General features: G+C 34.8%; 1 protein-coding gene across 3 annotated transcripts in view; it reads right to left on the bottom strand.

Moving 5' to 3' along the window:
• ZZZ3 (zinc finger ZZ-type containing 3) overlaps positions 1-19,797 on the bottom strand; it is a 64,077-nt gene that overhangs the window by 6,850 nt on the left and 37,430 nt on the right. For 2 of the 3 annotated variants that reach the window (XM_040610123.1, XM_040610124.1), the window contains exons 4-10: positions 9,585-9,723; positions 8,007-8,154; positions 7,806-7,924; positions 7,422-7,493; positions 7,134-7,235; positions 5,704-5,799; positions 1,153-1,305 (exon numbers count right to left, since the gene is read on the bottom strand). In XM_040610123.1, the coding sequence (XP_040466057.1) occupies positions 1,153-1,305; positions 5,704-5,799; positions 7,134-7,235; positions 7,422-7,493; positions 7,806-7,924; positions 8,007-8,154; positions 9,585-9,723 (829 nt within the window). The remainder of the gene's footprint in view (positions 1-1,152; positions 1,306-5,703; positions 5,800-7,133; positions 7,236-7,421; positions 7,494-7,805; positions 7,925-8,006; positions 8,155-9,584; positions 9,724-19,797) is intronic. The other variant, XM_040610125.1, reaches the window with a different exon arrangement.

Genomic DNA, 19,797 nt, shown 5'->3' with positions numbered 1-19,797 from the left:
AAAATGTTTTAGGAAAATATTCAGAAGTTAGAAAGTATGTATTTAAAAACAATACAGAACAAAAGAATGCTTGCTCAGAACCAGTTCAATTGACATAATAGTAATCTGCATCTCTCCTAATATGCATTTTTCTTTCCAGTTTCTTTTAAGGTTATTATTAGAATATACGAAGTTATCAGGAATGTCTGTAGATGAACCAAATGACCATAAAGACCATCAGCGAGAGAATACAGAACATCAGTGAAGACTGAGTAATATACGAGCAACTTCAGTAATTTAAGGAAGACTATGCAGTGCATGTGAAAAAGTCAATAAAGAAAACGAATGGACTTCTGCTGGGTGGCCTTAAGCCTGTTGCATAACAGAAGTATTTTCACACACAAGATGTCACTAGTCTCACAAAAAAGAAAAAGAAAAAAAAATAACAAGTCAGGTTCTTCCAGTAAAGCCACAGTGATTCACACAAACTGTGAAACTTGCCCAGCATCCCAGTGGTAGGATATAGTCCCTCTAAGATTCTATATGGAAGTGGGAAAGACGTATGCCTAAATTCTTATAGCACTGCGTGTGATAAATTAGGGAAGTGGAACACTACATGATGTAATAATATATTGGGTTAGGATTTCTGCTAGAATTGCCTCTAAGAACATACATTCGCTTGTTGACCAACAACATAGTCTGTTAGTTCACACTCTGAAGCAGATTTTTAAAAAATCCGTAATTAAATTAGACAGTGAAGGAAGACAAAAACCAATGATGCCAATAGCTTTTAAACTTTACCAGAGCTCTATGTAACTTTTCTAAAAATTATCTTTGAACAGAATCATAACTATATAGTTTATATGACTTTCAAACATGTCAGATCACTTTTCGAAAATATGCAACTGAAACTTTCTAGAGCTGTTTGAGGAGAAAACTGTTTATTACTTCTTTTATGAACTTCCTTTCTGATTTGGTCTGTTTTCTGCAGCTGGAGACCTTTATATTAAAGATGTGTTTATAATTCAAAATGGCTCATGTTTCTTGCCACAATTTAATACTTAGTTGATGATATTCATTTTATAGCAAAGATGCTTAATCCTTATAGTATTCATACAGTAAGGTTAAAATGACAGTAAGCAAGAAATTCTTGGACTTATTTAAAAGACGTACCGATACTTCCTCTTCTGCTGCAGTATCCATATGGCTGTGAAAACTGGATCTGTCATCATCTTCATCCATATAAACTGGAGGTTCATGAGATGTCATAAAAGTTGAAGGTTTGAAAAGATGTTTATTTAAAGGATGCTGCCGTCTACTTGATGACTACAGTGAAAAAATGATATATTTTAAAAAACATTCCTTGGCTATTATTTAAGTAATCCCCATCGATAAAAACTTGCCAGAAATTTGCTCTTTTGCACTAAACAGTCTATCATCTTTCCAATTATTTTTACTTAAACCTCTACACCAAAGCCTCATACAGGTGGAGTTTTTCTTCCCTGTAACAAGTGAAATCAGATGAACAGTGCAACGCTTCTTTGGTAAGAATGCAGTAAGAAAAAGCCCTTACCATAAAACCCCTACCATCTAAATAGATTAAATCGACAACAATAGAAAAACAGAAAATAAAGGTCTTCTAATTTTGAAGACTGAGAACCAAAGTGCAAAGAGATTTAAAGACTTCCAAGAGTCACGAATGGTATGAGCATGAGACTAAACAAAGAAGTAGTTTTGCACAGGTCCAAGAGCCAAGAGACCAGTCCGTACTTGACATGTATTATCAACTTCTTATATTAATTTGTGCCTTAGAAAATCTAATCTAGGCTAATTGTCCAGATTTCTTTCCTAGTCCAGGGAGAGAAAAGGCAATTCATCCCACCACAAAAGAGGTTTCTAAGACTTAGAAAGAATTGTCCTCTGAGGGTTCTTTTTCGTTGTCACTGACTGGAAAAGGAACCTAAAAAACGTTAGATGAGATAAATTACTCCATTAGTATGTATCTAAAACCTTTCAACTTTAATGCTGTCTGAAGGTGTAGAATGCATGGCAGTGTTAAAATAGATTACTTAAAGGCACTCAGCTTCTATTACTTATTCCCCATGGAAGGATGTTAAATATCAAAAAAGAAGAATTTAGGGTTAATGAAACTGACTCAACTTTTTACCTAGCTACTTTCCAGACCAGCATTTTGACATCCTAAATGTCAAATCTTATATTCCTCAATTTAAAGAAAACAGTGTGAATCAAAACCCAGAAGTATGAAAAGTGTTTTTTTAATAACCATAAAAGAAGATTGTCTTACACTGTGTCTAGCTTCTGTCATGCAGATAAAGCATAAGGAATATTTACAACAGTTAATACTTTCTCTTTTTCTGCAAGACTTTTTATCCCAAAGGCTCCTATATCAGTTACAAACTCGTAATAATATAATACAACCACTTATCTCTAAAGAGGGATTCAACCTCTAAAGAGGGATCTAGCGTTATTTTACAGTTGTGCATAGCTTAAATAATAAAGGCAAAGATCACACAGATTATCTCTGATGGAATGTATCTACGCAGATAGAAATATAACAAGGAATTGAGATTAGCTCCATTCACTCTTAAGGGAAGAGATGAAGACTGTAGGAACGATTGGAAGCTGGTACCTCAGATCTGCAGAACTACAGTGCACAAAATAAAAATGAACATTTTGTTCTAACACTAACGTATTATTCATTGTGTTGAATTTCTTCACCTTCTGCCTTGTGATCACTGACTTCCCGTGTTTTGCTGCTGTTCTGGTTTCCTTTAAGATTTCACCCCCCGCAAAATACTTCTATTTACAAGATTAGATGGTATCTCATCTTGAGCTGACACAGTCATTTAAATTTTCTCTTAATAGAAACAGATAGAAAACAGATCTGCGTTGAATGATAGATCTGGGAACCAAGAAAAGAAAACTGTCTATGCTTGAATAGTAGCACTATTACACATACAGTTATGACCTAGGAATTTAACTGAGAATTTGAATTCACTTTTTAACATGACACTACTTCTGGTGAAGAATGAACTAAAATACTACATAAAAGAAGACAGTTCGAAAAAAAAATCATTTTTCCTGTGGGAAATATATTTTCTGGCTTAAGCTTAAAAGCACGTGCAGAAATGATATTATATAAGCATTACATTGAAAACGATAAGCCATAATTGAAGAACTGAATACTAGAGTCCTAAATCTTTGATTCAGTTTTATTTTCACCACTAGTAGATAACTGTTATACAGGACAACAAATTAATGCATCCTGTTCAATTTCCTGTATCACTTATCAGACGAGACACTATGTCATACAAGGAGATATACACAGTAACTTCCACAAGATGTTCAAGAACTGAGTAGGCTTTCCACCTCCCCAGTAACCATTTAAAATAAGCATCCCGGGCAATCCCCACGGAGAAATTCAAGTACCTTCTTGAGAAGCGTTCCTTTTGACAGTTATCTACATTAAACATATCTGTGGTTTTTATTCTCTCATAGATACTTGCTTTAAGTATCAGCATCTGAATTCCATACTTCTATTACTGGCAATAAAGCAGATATCACTGTTTACACCATATGTGCATACTCAATATCGAAATAAGGACAGCATAAGCATGACCCAGGCTTCCAACACCCCTTGCATTTCCTTTCTGCCACATTACGATACCTCCACTGGAGACCTGGGAATAACTACAGCCTGGTACAGTGCTGTCAATCTGTGCTCTAAGTAGACAGCTATATCTTAGCAGACTGAGAGCTCAATTCCCCACATACACCGTTTGATTTTTTTATCTGCTGTATTTCTTATGTAGGATACAAATATAAAATGGAGACACTGCCTTAATACAAACCAGGGCATAATGACTTTACTCCTATGACCTGGTAATAAGGATATGAATCATACTGTGAAAAAAAGACATTAGTAGTAGATTTGTTCTAGATACAAGCTCAAGAAAAATCGGTAGGATAGTAGCACTAGTGCTGTAGTATAAGAATACTAAAAATTTTATTAAAAAATGTTTCACTCTTGGTTATACACAAAGAAGTGGGGTTAAAGAACTTATGGATTGCTGTTCAAATTAGTGGAAAATGGTTACAATGTCATGTACTGATTAAGTATTCCCACTGCTTATCAAATGCAGTGATCTGCTGCCTGGCAGCATTGCTTACATTCTGTAATAACAGTCTTTCCAAATAAAACTAGGAGGAAAGAAGAAAAGATATGCGACTAAGGCCATTTAAAATGGTAAGGTGACATAAAGAACTCAAAAGGATTATAATTTTCAGAACTAAAATTTCAACCGCTTTTGAAATGAGCCCCACAGTATAGCAAATTGTACAAGTAATTTAGAGTTCTGACAGATGAATCTCACAACAGTATTTAACATTTCAATGTTTCCAGGTGTTTTTTTGGTTCTTCTGTCAGAAAGTGCTTTTCCAATAGAAAATGCAGCAGAGTCATGTCTGCACCTTCCCTGCCTCTCTTTATAGAGCAAAACAGCAGAGTAAAAATCCTGGTAAAAGTAAAATGGTATTACCATGGTGGATGGCAAACTGGAATGCCTGTGACATGAGCACTTATTGTTTGCAGTAACTTCAGAGAATACTAGGAGACAACTGGGGGTGTGTAACATTTTAAATCATTAGAGATGAGCTGTGGTGGATCTTTCTATCAGGCCCCTCTGGCAGCAACTTTTGTTCCCAACCTTTCAAGGGACTAAAATCTGCAAATCTGCCTTCTTGCACAATCAGTGTAAGGCTTACTCTACTCTTAATCAGCAAACATCATGGACACCTGGATGCAAAAAAGCAATGTTACTCTACAAAATGCCATTGTAACAGGTTTTAAAGAACTTTTGTACACACAATGCTAATAAAAAAAAAAACCCAAACACAACAAACAAAATGCCCGCAAAACCTGAGACTGCCCTCTTCAAATGTCTAGGGTCCTCATTAGTACCCAAGAGTACCACATTATTTAAATCAAAATACATCACCGGTCTGCACAGAAATCTAGTCTTTTCTTTTGCAAATTAAAAAGAATCTTCAGGACCATATTATTTTTTCATCCATTCCAAGATCTGGAAAAGCATTGCATTTTAATGGTCATTTATATGACCATTCTATTTTTATGGTCATATATGTTACAAATATAAAACATGACATTTCAGCCTTAAGACTAAGCCTGGGCTAGTTCAGTATGCTCAGTTATACATAATTTTCTAAATTTTTGTTAATTAGAAGATGACTGTACAGTGTGACTTATAGGGCTCCTTACCCTCTTCCAACTGTGTTCTCATTATCCTCTTCTAGACCAATTAGAGTAAACTTAACAAATGAGGAAAAAGTACCCCAAGATCAATCATTCAGCCCTGTTAGTTCAGCCTGAAAACTGACTGCTACATTCTGACACTACATTCTGCTACATTTCTGACACTTCACATCCCTGAGATTATCTGACAGAGATGTAATTAACAGATGTTGATGTGAAACTAGAATAACACCCAACTCACTCTACAGTGCTAATGGCAAAAGAAAAAAGACTACTTAATTACTTAATAAAAGAAATACATGCAAGGTGGAACTAGTTAGTTAGAAAGCACTAATTCAGACCTGAATCTGTTGAGAATATTAATGATTTAAACTCAGTTTGCATGTAAATACAAACAGAAGTATGGATTTTCTGCTGTAATATTCTCTCACCTTTTTGGAATATAAATATAAGTTTGGAGTTCTTCCTGGAACTGGAATACCAGCTTTAGTCAGTTTAATAAAATATTTTTGCACTCTACTGGCAACCTAGAAAAAACAACATGCAACAATTAAATGTCAAATGAAATGTAACAGGCCTTCACTTCGAAGTTTTGCCAGCATCGCTACATTGGTTCAGAACATAAGAACAGGAAATCCTAATTTTCTACTTTGCAACAATTACTATAACCATTATTTATCTTGCAGTGGTGCATTTTGGTATTTTCCAGACACTTTGAAGGCTTTCAGAACTACTGCTGGAAGTACAACAAAAATCTAGCAAAAATTGTGATAGAAAAGAAAGAATTTTCGTTTGATACCTGCTGAAGCTAAACTTACTCTTACGTTTATTCTTATTTCTTATTATTTATATATTTCTATATTTTTCTTATTCTTAAGAATGACAGATAAATTATGTATAGTTAGCATACAAAGAGTACTTCTACATTTTAATTTTTCAGGTACGGAGAAATATATCCATAAGTATAGATATGATCAGAGATGAGGTAAATCTTGTGTACTTGCTGTATTTAATAATACTGAAGTATACTTTTACCTGAAAACACACAGCTTAAATAGGAGAAATTAAAACACTGTCAAGACAGAACATCAGCATTTTTTAATCCACAAAAGGGAGAAATAATGTCATTTTAGGGGGAAAATGCCAACAATTCAGATGCAGAAATACTCAATGTCTCCACATCTGTGTCCTTTTGTGGATCTTGGCTTCAGTACAGAATTAAATCTGTGAATATTCACATCTGCCCATTCTGCAGTACTGAGGTGCACAAAATTCAGCACTCCAATGTAACTCAATCTGAGAACGGTTGGTATCATTATATTTATTATACAGAATTAAAAGCATGCTCGGTATGGCAGGTTTGTCATGGGCTTTGGGGCATATTTAAAATTCTGTATTTGAGATGAAGAATTAGAGTTTCATTGTTATTAGTGAAATGCAGGCCCTGCTGTTACATTTTTAAGAAAATTATTTATAGCTATTAAAAAAAAAAAAAGACATCCTCAAATAAATCTGTGAATCTGTATCAACTGCTAGGATGCAGTGACTGACATCACTACTACCACAGCGCAAGTATTCAAAAACAGTGCCCAAGCAGTCAAAATATTTTTCTAGCAAAATAAATTTTAGTGGTTTAATTATGAACATTATAAAAAATAAGCCATATTTTTTTTAATCCCTCAGTTTATGAATTGTGGGAGTTTTGACAGAAAAAACACCTCAAATTAAAAATAAATGACTTAAAGTGTTGAAGAGAAATCCGGATGTAATCTCTCAGCAGTGCTTCCTAAAAAGCTTAAAAAAATAAAATCAAAAAAAGTCAAGGAGAGTGCTCACATCTCTAAAGTGTTTTGCTTCTTACCTGCTTAGCTGTTCTGTTTCCCAGTTCATCAGCTATCTTCTGCCACCGTCGGGACTCTACTTCCTCTGGTGGATACTTCAAAAGCAATTGCTCAAGTTTTTTCTAAATCAACAGGGGAGAAAAAACCAAAAAACATCTTTCCTAGCAGAGGTATGAGTTGTCAAAAGATGAGTATCTACATACATGTGACAGTGAACTTCTAAGCGCTTTAAACATTATTACACAATTTGCTTTTATTCTCAAGTACATTACCACAGCTCCAAAATGGAAGAATTTCCTAATACCTACCTGTTCCTCTACAGTCCACAGCTGGTTAAAAGTTTCGGGTTTGGTCTCATCACAAAGTCGTCCTCTTATCATCTGCTCAAATATAGCATATAAAATGGAATACATGTTTAGAATCTAAGTACAGCTAGGATATCTTGATTTTAACCCTTTTCCTACCTAAATAAATCAAAACCAATCAGACTAAATGCATGAAAATTTGAACTAGAATTTGCCTAAACCAAAAAAAAAGTTCTCTGATTTGAGCACATGAATGACATCATTATCAACATTAACATCAGAAGTAACAGTTAAGATTATCCACATACCCATGTTAAAAAAGAAAAAAAAAAAAACCAACCCAAAAATTAAGATTTTATAAAATTTTATCCTTCTTTTTGTAACTACCTGTGGACGACTGTTTGTAGAACCTTCTGGACCATCACTTAAAGGCAAGACAGAGTATGAAACAGACTCTCCATCCTTCTTGGGATCCAAAGGACTTTTTGGTCTTGCAGGTATGCCTACTGTAAACAGCACAAAAAAGGAATTATTAAACCTCCACATTGGTCATTTCTTTCTTGTAACGTATGCTCTCTTTCCTTTTACCTTTGTCAAAAATCAGCTTCACTCTCCTACTGTTACGTTTTCGGTTTTTGAATTCTCTCTCAAAGTTTCCAAGGCTAGTGGTGTATTGGTCCCAGGCAATCTCAGGGAGTTGAACAACTCTCTGAGGATATGGAAGACCCATATCGACCTGAAAAAACAAGAACGAAAAGTGAAAAGCAGTATTTAACACAATTGCTGTATATCCAAACAAAAAACTATGAATGCCAAAAACTTAAAAAAACCTGATACTGCTTTTTAGATAACAGCAGAATTCAAAATCAGAATGTTTGAAGTACCATGCAGCACAGTCTTTTTAAGGAGAAGATATCTTTCAAGAATAATACACAACAGTGAATATAAAATATGCAGCGGCACGGTCAATGTTGGCTTATTGAGCATAAAACTTTATAGCATGTATTTCACAGCTGAAATCAGGTGTTTCTGACTTCAATATCCTGTTACTGTCTATCTGTCTTTCATCTCGTTTAAGCATACTGTCTGCCCAAGATCTGTACCTTTCTTAACATGGGAAACTATAAGATTTGGAGTTTTATCATCTGATAAACTTAAACTTCTCCCACCAAAGAAATCAATGTGTATTTTACACTGATGTTGCTGTCTTCTGCCTGGAACACAGCTGTTGCAAAGCTCACCGCTTTATTTAAAGCTGAACCTTAAGAGTATCATTCCTTTGATCTGGAGACAAAAATGCACCAGATACTTTTAACTATCATTAGTATTTCCCCATAAAATTACTATCAAGTGCAACACTATTATATCACGCATGCTATTAACTAATCTCAAAATTTAATGGAAAAACAACTACTGAAATCAAGGGGCTTACATCAGACCTCTCCTTAAACCTAGGTCTCTACAGACCTAGGAAAAGAGCACCATGAAATACCTAGTTCATTCTTCACTGAAAGAGAAGGTGTTGCTACAAGACTAAAAGGTCAATCGTGTTTGTCACTGGTAGACATCAGCAAGAAAGTGTTCAAGCTTTAAACATCTTTTTCAGTTTTGTGTTTTGGTTGTTGGTTTTTTAAGTTTGAAAAGAAAATGTTTCCTTATCAAAATTAATTCTCCTCCCTCAGAAATATTCTATTACGTTGACAAGAACTCAGGTATATTTCTACTGTTTGGTTTCAGGCTATGAACCACATTTCCTGCTCTTTTAAAAAGCACCCTACCAAATTCACTCATAGCACAGCATTTAAATTCTCTAATGAGAAAAGTTAGTAATTCTTGATCTAATGCCTTACTATGCATTACTTCCAGTCACCTGTAGATTTCAGGTTGTCTTAAAATACCTGCATTACAATTAAAAATTTAAAGATTACATTTCTATATACAAAAAAAAAAAAAAAGGAAAGAAAACATATCTAATATAATCATTGAAGACCTACATCTTACAGATTTAATAAGAAAAGAAAGGCCCATTTCTGCTCAGCAGGTAAAGGATTTTAAACTCGCGATGTTTACACAAGTATATACAGAATTCTCTGAATTTTACAGAGGAATTACTAGCTATTAAAAAAAAATATCCGAGTAAGACTTAAGAAAAGCCCATTGAAATACCTTCTTCTGGAGTCTTTCCACAAATCCAATAGGATCTTTCAGTGCTTCTCTCTGGTGTCTGCCTAAACTTTCAAGGTCTTGAACTGCTTGAGTACGTTGAGCCTCGAGTACAGCAATCGTCTGTAACAGTCTCTGATAACTACAGAGACAAAGGAAAACAACTCACTAAATTTGTCTTTAAAAGTGACAACCCCCAACTAAATACTAGCCATGATTATCCACTAGTATCTACACGATGTCATACTTTATCTGAAACAGTTCATAGACATTTTAATTGAATTACATAAAAAACTGTATCACATCTATTTTAAGTAGTAGATGAATTTATATAAACCTGTTAAATTAAACACCCTACTGACTTCCTTTAAATGTAAGTGCTATACTAGCTAAAACAATATGGTATCAGGGACAACCTATTCATATGCTCAACAGCTAGGACCAATAAGCTTTGCTTATGAAGTTAAAAAAACACAAAGAAAATTGCCTCATTTCTCTTCCACTTCAAAACCAGCTTCCTTCTACCCCAACACAAACGACTACCACAGAATTTTACCAGTTCACTCATCCACCCACAGGATGGACAAGAATGGCTTAGAAACTGTATCTGAGCTTTTCATAAAAGCCTCACCTTAGAGCAGAATATGAGAGTCATTTATGAAATTAACAATTAGCCAAGGAATAAGTAATTTGCAAAATAAATACATACAAAACAGGTTCCTCTAAGAATACAGAAGTTGAATGAAAAAGTCAGCATTCCCTCAGATGTGCTGTCCCAGATTCACACAGAATTTTTATTGTCTATTTAACAGATACATTTGAGAGTCACTGGTGTTGACTATCATACTTGTACCCCATAATGTATGCTTCCCAAACTGTTTTCCATAAAGCTAACTCGGAGTCAGGAAATCATACAATATTGTAACACAGCCTTTAAAAAAATGGGTAACTATATTTAATAGCTTTTATTAGCTTTAATGTTAAGTTGTCCAATTCAGTTTCTGAATCACATAGTGACCCATGTCTCCTGTTGTTGCAAATTATCATCTATCAACTCTTTTCATGAAAATGTTTTCTGGCATTTAATATTACAACTGTATTTCAGTTCAGCACAAAATGCAACCTAACCTATTAAAATCGGGTAAGATCTATTTGCTACTATAGTATTTCAGTAAATTTTCTTTCTATTCCCTTACTGCTAAAACAAAGACAAGCCTAACACGATGAATTCCACATTTAGTACATAAAAGATCAGAGGTTACTGAGCTAATGCAAGTTTTTCAATTGCCTTCACTGGTAATCGGGTAAGACTTTAAGTGGAGAGAAGTAAACAGCCTCAAGGCAAAATAAAGGCTTTGTACCATCAAATATTTTAAGTTTCTACCTAGATATTAAACTGCTGCCTCCCCATGAAAAAGGGTAATTTTCTTTCCACTCAAATGTAATATTTGAAAACATAAAATATAGCCATACATTCTGAAGTTTGAAACTAAAATACTGAGTTTGTTCAAAAACAGTAGGATACGATTCTGTTACGAATTTATTATTATTTAAATTTGCCTGCACACATTGAGGCTTATATGCAACTAAAATACTTGTTAAATAGGCCATTAATATTGCAACAGTCGTGGAATATTTTCCCTACTGGAAAAAAGGTCCAATTTCCTCTAAACAAAATAACTTCTCATAAACCAAGATAATTAATGGGATTAGTTTTCAACAGGTGAAAAATGAACTTCAGAAATAACTTACAAAAGTAGTTAATGGCACATCAAAATTGGCCTGAGACAATTCCACAGTCCAGATTGTTACAGGCTTAGAGCAATCGTCATATGTGGAACTGAGATCTTTACTCAAGTTTTTTACAAATAGCATCCGATTTTTGCCTAGCTTTGTGCTGGGCAACCTCTGTCCGTGCTCAGGTGGACTGACAGCACTTCTTATGCAGAAGCCTGCCTTGCACACTCCAGAGAAATGAAACACAGGCAGGCTGCAAACGTGTTCGATGTAGATGTAACAGCACAGAAGAGGTTAATGATATCTGGGGAGATGACTTAACCCGGACAACAGAAAGCCTTTTTCTAACAGCAGGTGCCAAAACTTCCATACAATACTCTGGAGTTAAATCTAGTCACAACAACAGAAGCTCAGTAGTGTGCATAAAACTTTGCATCTAAGAAGCTGTTAACTAAATACCCGCCTTTCTTTTTATGAGCCATTTTACCTCATTTATTTGAATTATATTTGTGACAGCTTTTCCAAATAAAATTCAAAGAAATTAATAATTTAACTTAAAACATTTACACACATAGAACAAAAAAAGCAACAAATGCTGGCGATTTAGATGAAATGCTAATTTAATGATGATTCACATGTGTAAAGTGAGGGAAAAAATCACCTTAATGAGGTGGTCTTAATTAAGTCTGAACGAAAAGAAAAGAAATTGTATTTGGGGAGAAATAACAAACAAGAAAAGATATTGAACTCCAATTACTTCACTCATTAAAACATTCATGTGACCTCACTGAAGTGATCATGGACTTGAAGATAAATGGTTCAGAAACGATACCTCTGGTCTTCATGGGAATATGTAAAATATTACAAGAATGTCGGGATCATCTGAAAACATTTCATGTGATGTTGATCTGTAGCTACACAGCACTACTAAAGTGAAATAATTCAAGAGAGAAAAAGGTTTTTTTGAGAAAACTGTTCAGACAAAAAGATTTCCCAGCACTTTTTTTTACCTCCACTACAAAAACGTATTAACTTGGAGCTATTTAATGTCCATATTCAATTTTTATGAACTAATACATTCTGAAGCCTAGAAATAAAGACTGCAATTTCATCAAGTGAATATCAGAAATATTGCAATGCATGAAAGCGTGTATTTTGGAGGTCTATCATTGCCAAGAAAAAATTGAGAATACTAATCCTGAAATACAGTTTGCATAGTCCATAATCAAGTACTTCCGATTTGCTGCAGTACTGCATTCTCTCTGAGCCACTGCACATCCTTTTGAATTCCAACATGACTTTTTAACCGACTGTATTATATTAAGTCTGCATATATTCTTTCAAGTTTTGAACCATTGCTGTTTTCACAGGTTTGTACAAGCTCTTAGTTCTCTGGCTCTGCATGACTGTAATAAAGCCCAGTATTTCTCTGAAAAAGCAGTAAGCCAAATAACAACATGCATTGAGCACTTTCTCAAAGTCTCACCCTGTTCTGGCTTCTTAAGTCTCAAACAGCAACATAAATACTTCTGCCACATTAAGCATAAGACACTGTGTCCATAACTTCCAAGACTATTTAAAAAAAAGTGTCTAGCAATTTTACTGTCAATCTTTCAAGGTTCTTCGTAAATAAGCACAACAATTATGATTCAAACTACCTCCTGCAGTTGCACTCACATTCTCCAAAACTGAAACAGCCTAATTAATGTAAAGAGAAAGTAACTGGAACCCTGCTCGCTAGTCTGCTCCAAAACTGGCTTTGTTCTTCAATGAGGCAATCAAAGAGCAACCATCTCTAAATTATCCAGCTACAGTTACATGGTTTTCTCTGAAAGATCTGCGAGGAATTACCAAGGAAAATAATCTCACATCCTCTGCCAAAACAAAACAAACTCATACAACTAAAAGTACATAATTTCAGTAAACACACAGTCAGTCATATCCCCTACACTGAAGTTACACTTTTCTCAGTTCTAATTACTAAATTGTTAGCACATACAAAACCCAAAGCAGTCATCTTTGCCGGAAAACTTTCATTCTACAGAATGTAATTCTATGTTTCCACAATCCCAGTATCAAAACACTCCCATCATTTCTTAAATCATGTTAACTGCCAGGAATCTTCCATATGAACACTTGAATAATTCAGTATAGTACAGAAACAGTCTCAGTATCTCTATGCTGAAAAACATTGATTAACATGGGTGTTTGAGGGATCAGTATTTAAGAAAGGAAAGCCACTTCTTAAAGATTGATACTGATCAGCAGGCATTCCTGCTGATTCAGTTGTTCTGCTGCAGTGATAACTACTCCACTCTTTTGAATTGCTCTGTAAAATAATTATCATATAGCAGAGCCATATTTCTGGAAGTCCTGCCACAAGCAATTAGTTATTGCACTATTCATCCCCATTAACCTTGTTGTAATAATGATTAGGGAAACAGCAGCCTCCTCTCTTGTCTGTGATTAAGCTTGAAAATAGCATAGCTGTACCTTGATGACCCATTTCCATTTTGACCCAGTTTCCTGAGATCTACTTTAAAGACGCTTTTTTACCCCCTTTCTTTCCATCTTGTGATAACACTGTTTATGTTTCCAGATCTAAGCATCCAGAGTTACAACGCAGATTTTATTTTCTTTGCATCAGGAACAACAATGAGCTTTAGATATATATATATATATATATGGAGTCAATCTGCCTTAAGAATAGCATGTTTCTTAAGTTTACTCTTATTTTTACACTAAATGATTCAACACTAGCCTGTACAAGAGGCCACATCATTCAGCATTTTTAAATAAATTCATTTCAGTATCAGAATAACAGTCATTAAAGTCATAGAGGCTAGTCCCTCCGTGGTTTCTGAAAGTTTCTTCTCCCTTCAAGAGAAGAACATACTGTAAACTTTAAACCTTCAGTGAATGACTGATGTGAGAACCTGATACTGTAAAATGAAGGTTGTAACTTCTAGGTAGCTAATTCAGATTAGCGGATGGAATAAAATGAAGAAGTGAAGCTTTTCAGTTAAATTGCAGTAAATAAATGTGAAGCAAGTTTTGTCCTGTTGAACAATGTAAGGAGCAGACATAAAAGTGGCTGTTGGCAAGATTCACCAAACATCACAAAAATGCCAAGCCTCCTCTAAAAACAATCCCCCTACAAAGTCTGAATGCTCAAACATTTAAGAACACGAGAAAATTTTCTGCCAGTGGTCTTATCCATGAAGAAGAATAGTTTTCATCTTAAGTGTCTATCCAAAGTAAACTTACACACAAACTTGAAATTAACAATAAGTATCTCAAAACTCTACCATGCAATATTTGTTGGACTTTCTTATCTAATATTCCAACATAATTAAAATGTATTTTCTCACCTTTGAAGCTACAGATTTGGAAACAAGCAGTATTGCTTCCACTTTTCCCTCAAATTAAAACAGATGGAAAGATGTCCTTGCCACTCTAAAGTTCAGTCCTTATTTCATCTCTTTCAACCTTACACAATCACTTCTGAAGTAATGATATAATGAACATTCTCACATTTACTTATAAGCTCATGCAACTCTGACCACCTCAGATTTTTACATAGCATTCAGACAAACTTATAAACATAGCTAAATGTTCATTACTTGCTTCTAGCCACATATGGATATAAAACACTTGTATTGTTATCAAAATGGTAATTCTTTCCCCTTATTAAAACATTTATCATTTTAGATCACTAATGCCACTCTATTCAGTGTGGTACTTTTAAGTTAACAATATATAAAAGTTTTATAAAGCTAGCAGGTGACAAAGGTGACACTTATTAACAATGCAAGACTGTAGCAATACATTTTTTGTAATTTATATAATAAAATCAGCATACAGAGTTCCTTGCAATTTGTTATCTGTATGCTCAGAGAAATTATTTGAAATAAGTTACTTTGTCAACTGTACTTGCCCTACAACTTAGTACCTTGCAAAGATCTGTATTTTGATGCCTAATTAAAAAGAAGTGCCTTATCCTCTCAGCTGATAAAATGCTGTGCCACTGGTGGTCATCACTTTCAACTCCCAAAACTAACTGCACTTCTACAGTTCACAATATGATAAAAAGTATAACAACATCAGTTTTGGGGATTAGAAGGTAAAAACATGGGTACCATAATTTAAAATTTATATTAGAAATCCTGATTATTTCTTGTGCAGGTAGGATCTGGTTTAAGTGAAGGAGTATATACTTCCCATAATAAAACTTGGCTAAAATATATGTAGAAAACATATCTACTTTAAAACAAATCTGGTCTTCATATTTCCAAGAGCTGTGACACAAAATCGGTACCTATCAGTAATCAGGAAGATTTGAGCAAATCTTTCTTTTATTGCCATCTACTGGCACTCTAGCAAAGTACAGATTAAAACCAGCCAGCTCTCCCATACTCGAGCCATTTATCAATCTGGACTTTGGTCTACTAACAGCGATTCAGAAAAATTCCCTTATTAAATGCTAAGCTAAGAAAGTACTGCATATTAAACATGTTATATTTGCAGACTACAAATTACTGTAGGAAAACAAGAACCATTAATTGCACTCAGAATTTCCAATTTAACCCAAGGGAGTTGTAGGAAGAGATTGGCTTCCTAGAGAATTCTTTAAGTCAGATCAAACACAATCGTCTCATTTCAAACAAGTGAACACTTTGTTTTGTTTAGGTTTTTTGTTTATCTGTTTGTTTCATTTCAGAAATACCAGATAATGCTCCCAGCTTTTAAGCTAGGCCTGAAACCTTTGCCACTTGCATGATATAGTAATTTTGACACTGCTGAGTTTCTTGCAAATTAATCTGATCTGAATCTGAGATTCAAAAAAAATCTGCTGCTGCACTGGGGCATAGTGCTGGGATTCAATGTTAGATTTATAGAACACACAAGATAGCAATGAGGAAGCAGAAGAGACTAATGAAGACTGGCCCTTCTTTGATGTCCCTTCAAAAACAGAAAGAGTTTAAGGGCATAATCAATAAGAGCACGTATCAACTCCTGTCAGGACTTATGAAAGCACCTTTGCCTGAAGAAAGCAGCATATGGTAGGTTTTTACTTATCTAATGCTTAGGTACTATAACCAAGGTAATCTACTTATAGCCAATTCTGCAACTCATGATGAAACTGTTTTCCAATCTAGCTTAACCTTTTTACATGTACTGTCATTTACTGTACTTTCTCTATCCATATTTAATATTTGTACTTCAGACCTTTTAAAAGACTTCCAAGAAAAGTAAATAATTAAACTCCATCCCCATTTTATACATGAAACAACTAAAGCATACAAAAGTGGTTTCTCCAAGTCTACCGTGCTAGTAACAGAACAAAAATCGCTATTTTTGAATGCCAGCTGCAGGCTATAATACACACCTATCTAAAACGAAACAGAACCAAGCCAAAAGCTTATTCATTTTTTTTAAAGGGTATTTTAAAAATAGTAACAAACTCTAAACCAAAACAGAAAGCCCTGTTTACTGTGGTCTTTAACCTGGATGCAAAAGAGCCATTTTCCACCCTAATTTCAACTTCCTTCTAACTTTCACAGCTCCAGATTCTGTATTTCAAGCATCTGAACAGTATTTTATTGGTTATGATCTTGTGATGTCCCTTTCTTTCTTAAATCCTCAACTCTGCCCCAGAAACAGAATGCCCAGTCATATATTTCTATAGGCTTCATTCTTGTCAAGAGCTGTCCACCACACTCAGCAGGATTTAACATTAGTACAAAAGAACCTTTATCAAATATCCACATTTCCAGCAAGTTTTCATAATTTTCAGCACCAATTACGTCTCTGTGTCCCTAAATAAACACATAACTTGTTTCAGTCTTGTCAACATGAAAGGTTAAAACATCATACATCAGTCCTCCCACAGTTAACACATTCTAATAAAGCCTTTTGATCTTCCTTTCACAGCAGTTTCTAAAGTATTTGCCTGCAGGACAGTGACATTTAGTAGGGAAGAAGATAGAAGTCCCAGTCACTCCTCTGTTTTCAAGGCTTGGAGTGACATGAGGAAACGGCAGTAAAATTTGTGTTCTTCGTAAGGGGCACAAAGGCAGACTGACAGCACATCCCTAACTCCTCCTCCCTTCTTATCATCTCTAATGAGAATGGTCCCAATTCATTTACTGAGAGAAAATACCACAGAAATCCAGTACTGCCACTTAGATATTCTTCTCTAAAAAGATGTCCCAGAAAGTAATCATTCAGAAGGGGCTTTCTTCCAGAGATAAAATAGGAGCAATTACTACCACATTACTATGAAACTGACCCCACTGTACAGAAATCCTCTGAACAAAAAAAAAATTGAGAAAGTTGACAACACTGATGACTGAACTCCTTCAACTCACTCTATGTTAGCTCATACAGGTAGGTATTCACGAAAACCCAAGGAAGAACCACTCTGATTTTTCTTGCCATAGGAACAAATTAACATATTTCCTCAAGTATTCTGTTACAGTAATATCTGAAGACTATAATCTGATTAGAAGAACATGATAAGCGATCATCAGAAGCTGAATGTTTTAACAGTAATACAAAGATTTACTCAATCTTTTTTGGCTAATGAAGGGGGAAAAAAGTTAGAAATATGGAAGAAAATCAGTAAAATGTGTATTTTTATTAGTACTCAATAAACCAGGGACAAACACAGTTGGACCTTGACTTAGGACGCATAAAACTTTCAAAGGCTGTTAAACAAAACAACAGCATATCTTTGCCTTGAACTAAAGATGTGCAAAACGAAAACCTAAAAGTTAGCTGGCTATTCCTACCAAGAACAAAACGTAAAGGAAACCAAAAAGTCGGATCTTTCCTCCTCTCAAAATAGCATGTGAATACTTTCTAGTACCAAAGAAACACCTATCCTGATTAGAACTCAACTGCTGAGGCTAAACCAAGCATTAATATATACTGCTCATACAATTCCTTTCTTAAAGATTCTGCCAGTCAGTTTTGTAGTTCACAATGAAGATGTTATCAAAACTTCATGTATGACCAGAACAAATACTTACTTAAGACTAGTAACTGAGTTATTTCAAGCTAGGTTACTTAAACTTGATAAGTAAAGATACCCGCAGTCTCACAGCATACGCCAGTCACTGTGTTCTTGTTTTCTTGGTGGCATCATTATGCTTACTAACATATTAGTGAAATAATTGTACACCCCTACCAAGTAGACAACTTTGGTAATATAATTTATTCCTGTCCCACCTGTTTACATTGGTATAACTGGTATAACCACACTTTACCACATCTGCTTTTGTTAAGTGTCCCTTGTGTAAATAGCCAAAAACCACAGCCTTACTCTCCACTCAGCTGTGCTGGGTAAATACATTGCTACCCCAACTTTTCCTTTCTCTTTTTTTAAATCAGGACCATAAACTTCCTACGACATTTGGGGTTTTTTTCAACTGATAATTCCTACACCTCAAAACCATTTTTACTGTTCACCAATACTTAATTTTCCAGTTTAGATGACTTTACTAATCAGGATACTTAGAAATGGTAAGCATTTCCAAATGACCAGGTGGGAAAGTAAGTTTCCATCCTTTTCTGCATTAAAATAGTAAGTTTGCATTTAATATTTTTTAAATTGTGCATTCCCTTCCCCATGATTTTTGATCCATGTTAATCAAAGAAGTTGGGAATACAAGTTTCTACGTGTTCTATAAAAACTGGCAGTTTGGAAAGGGGAAGACACCGTAACTACTGTCTCCAAAAGAAAGGCAAGCAGAAATCAGCTGTTAACTCTCCAAATTTTCCAGTCAATCCATCAGCACACACATCCACACGTACTACCAAGCCAGCCAGCAGGGAAGCAGCTCTGCACTGGCGAGCTCACGTGCTCCCTTCCAGTACAAGATGCTGCAATAGAGGACTCTTGGGAGGTGAGAGCAGAGCCAGAAATGAAAAGCAGGTATTAGGCAAATCACAAGAGAATTCAAGGAGCAAAGGACACAAATCCAAAAGAAATCAAGCTCTGCTTTCCACAGGATGCATTATTTAAATGAGGATTGCACTGTGTTTGATAGTGCTGTAGAGTAGGATTTTGCTATGGTTGACAGCAAGATAACCATGTTCAGAGGAAGAAAAATGAATCTGACAAATGACTTGACATTTAATGGCTCCTAGAGTAAGCCTACTACTAGAGAGAGAAAAGCAGATGCAGCACATGCCCAAGGCATTATTCTCTTGCAAATTAAAAACTCTAGTGTTTATTAAATGGCTTATGTAATTATAAAAAATGATTCTATGAGTACAAAAATACTCTTAACTAAACCTTAATCTTCAGTCTTGCAATAATCCTCTGTCACTTTTATGTATTTATAGATAGAAATGGCCTTATAAAACATGATAACATAATAATGCTGGCAGTAAAAATTTCTTGAAATACTTAATATTTTAAGTTGGTGTAGAATATAACAAGGTTTTCATTAATAAATGTGATTGTATGCCC

Source organism: Falco naumanni, chromosome 11, assembly GCF_017639655.2.
Source record: "Falco naumanni isolate bFalNau1 chromosome 11, bFalNau1.pat, whole genome shotgun sequence".
Classification (NCBI taxonomy): Eukaryota; Metazoa; Chordata; class Aves; order Falconiformes; family Falconidae; genus Falco; species Falco naumanni.
The sequence above is the reverse complement of the archived record's forward strand: the minus strand, read 5'-3'. Positions and strand labels throughout refer to the sequence as shown.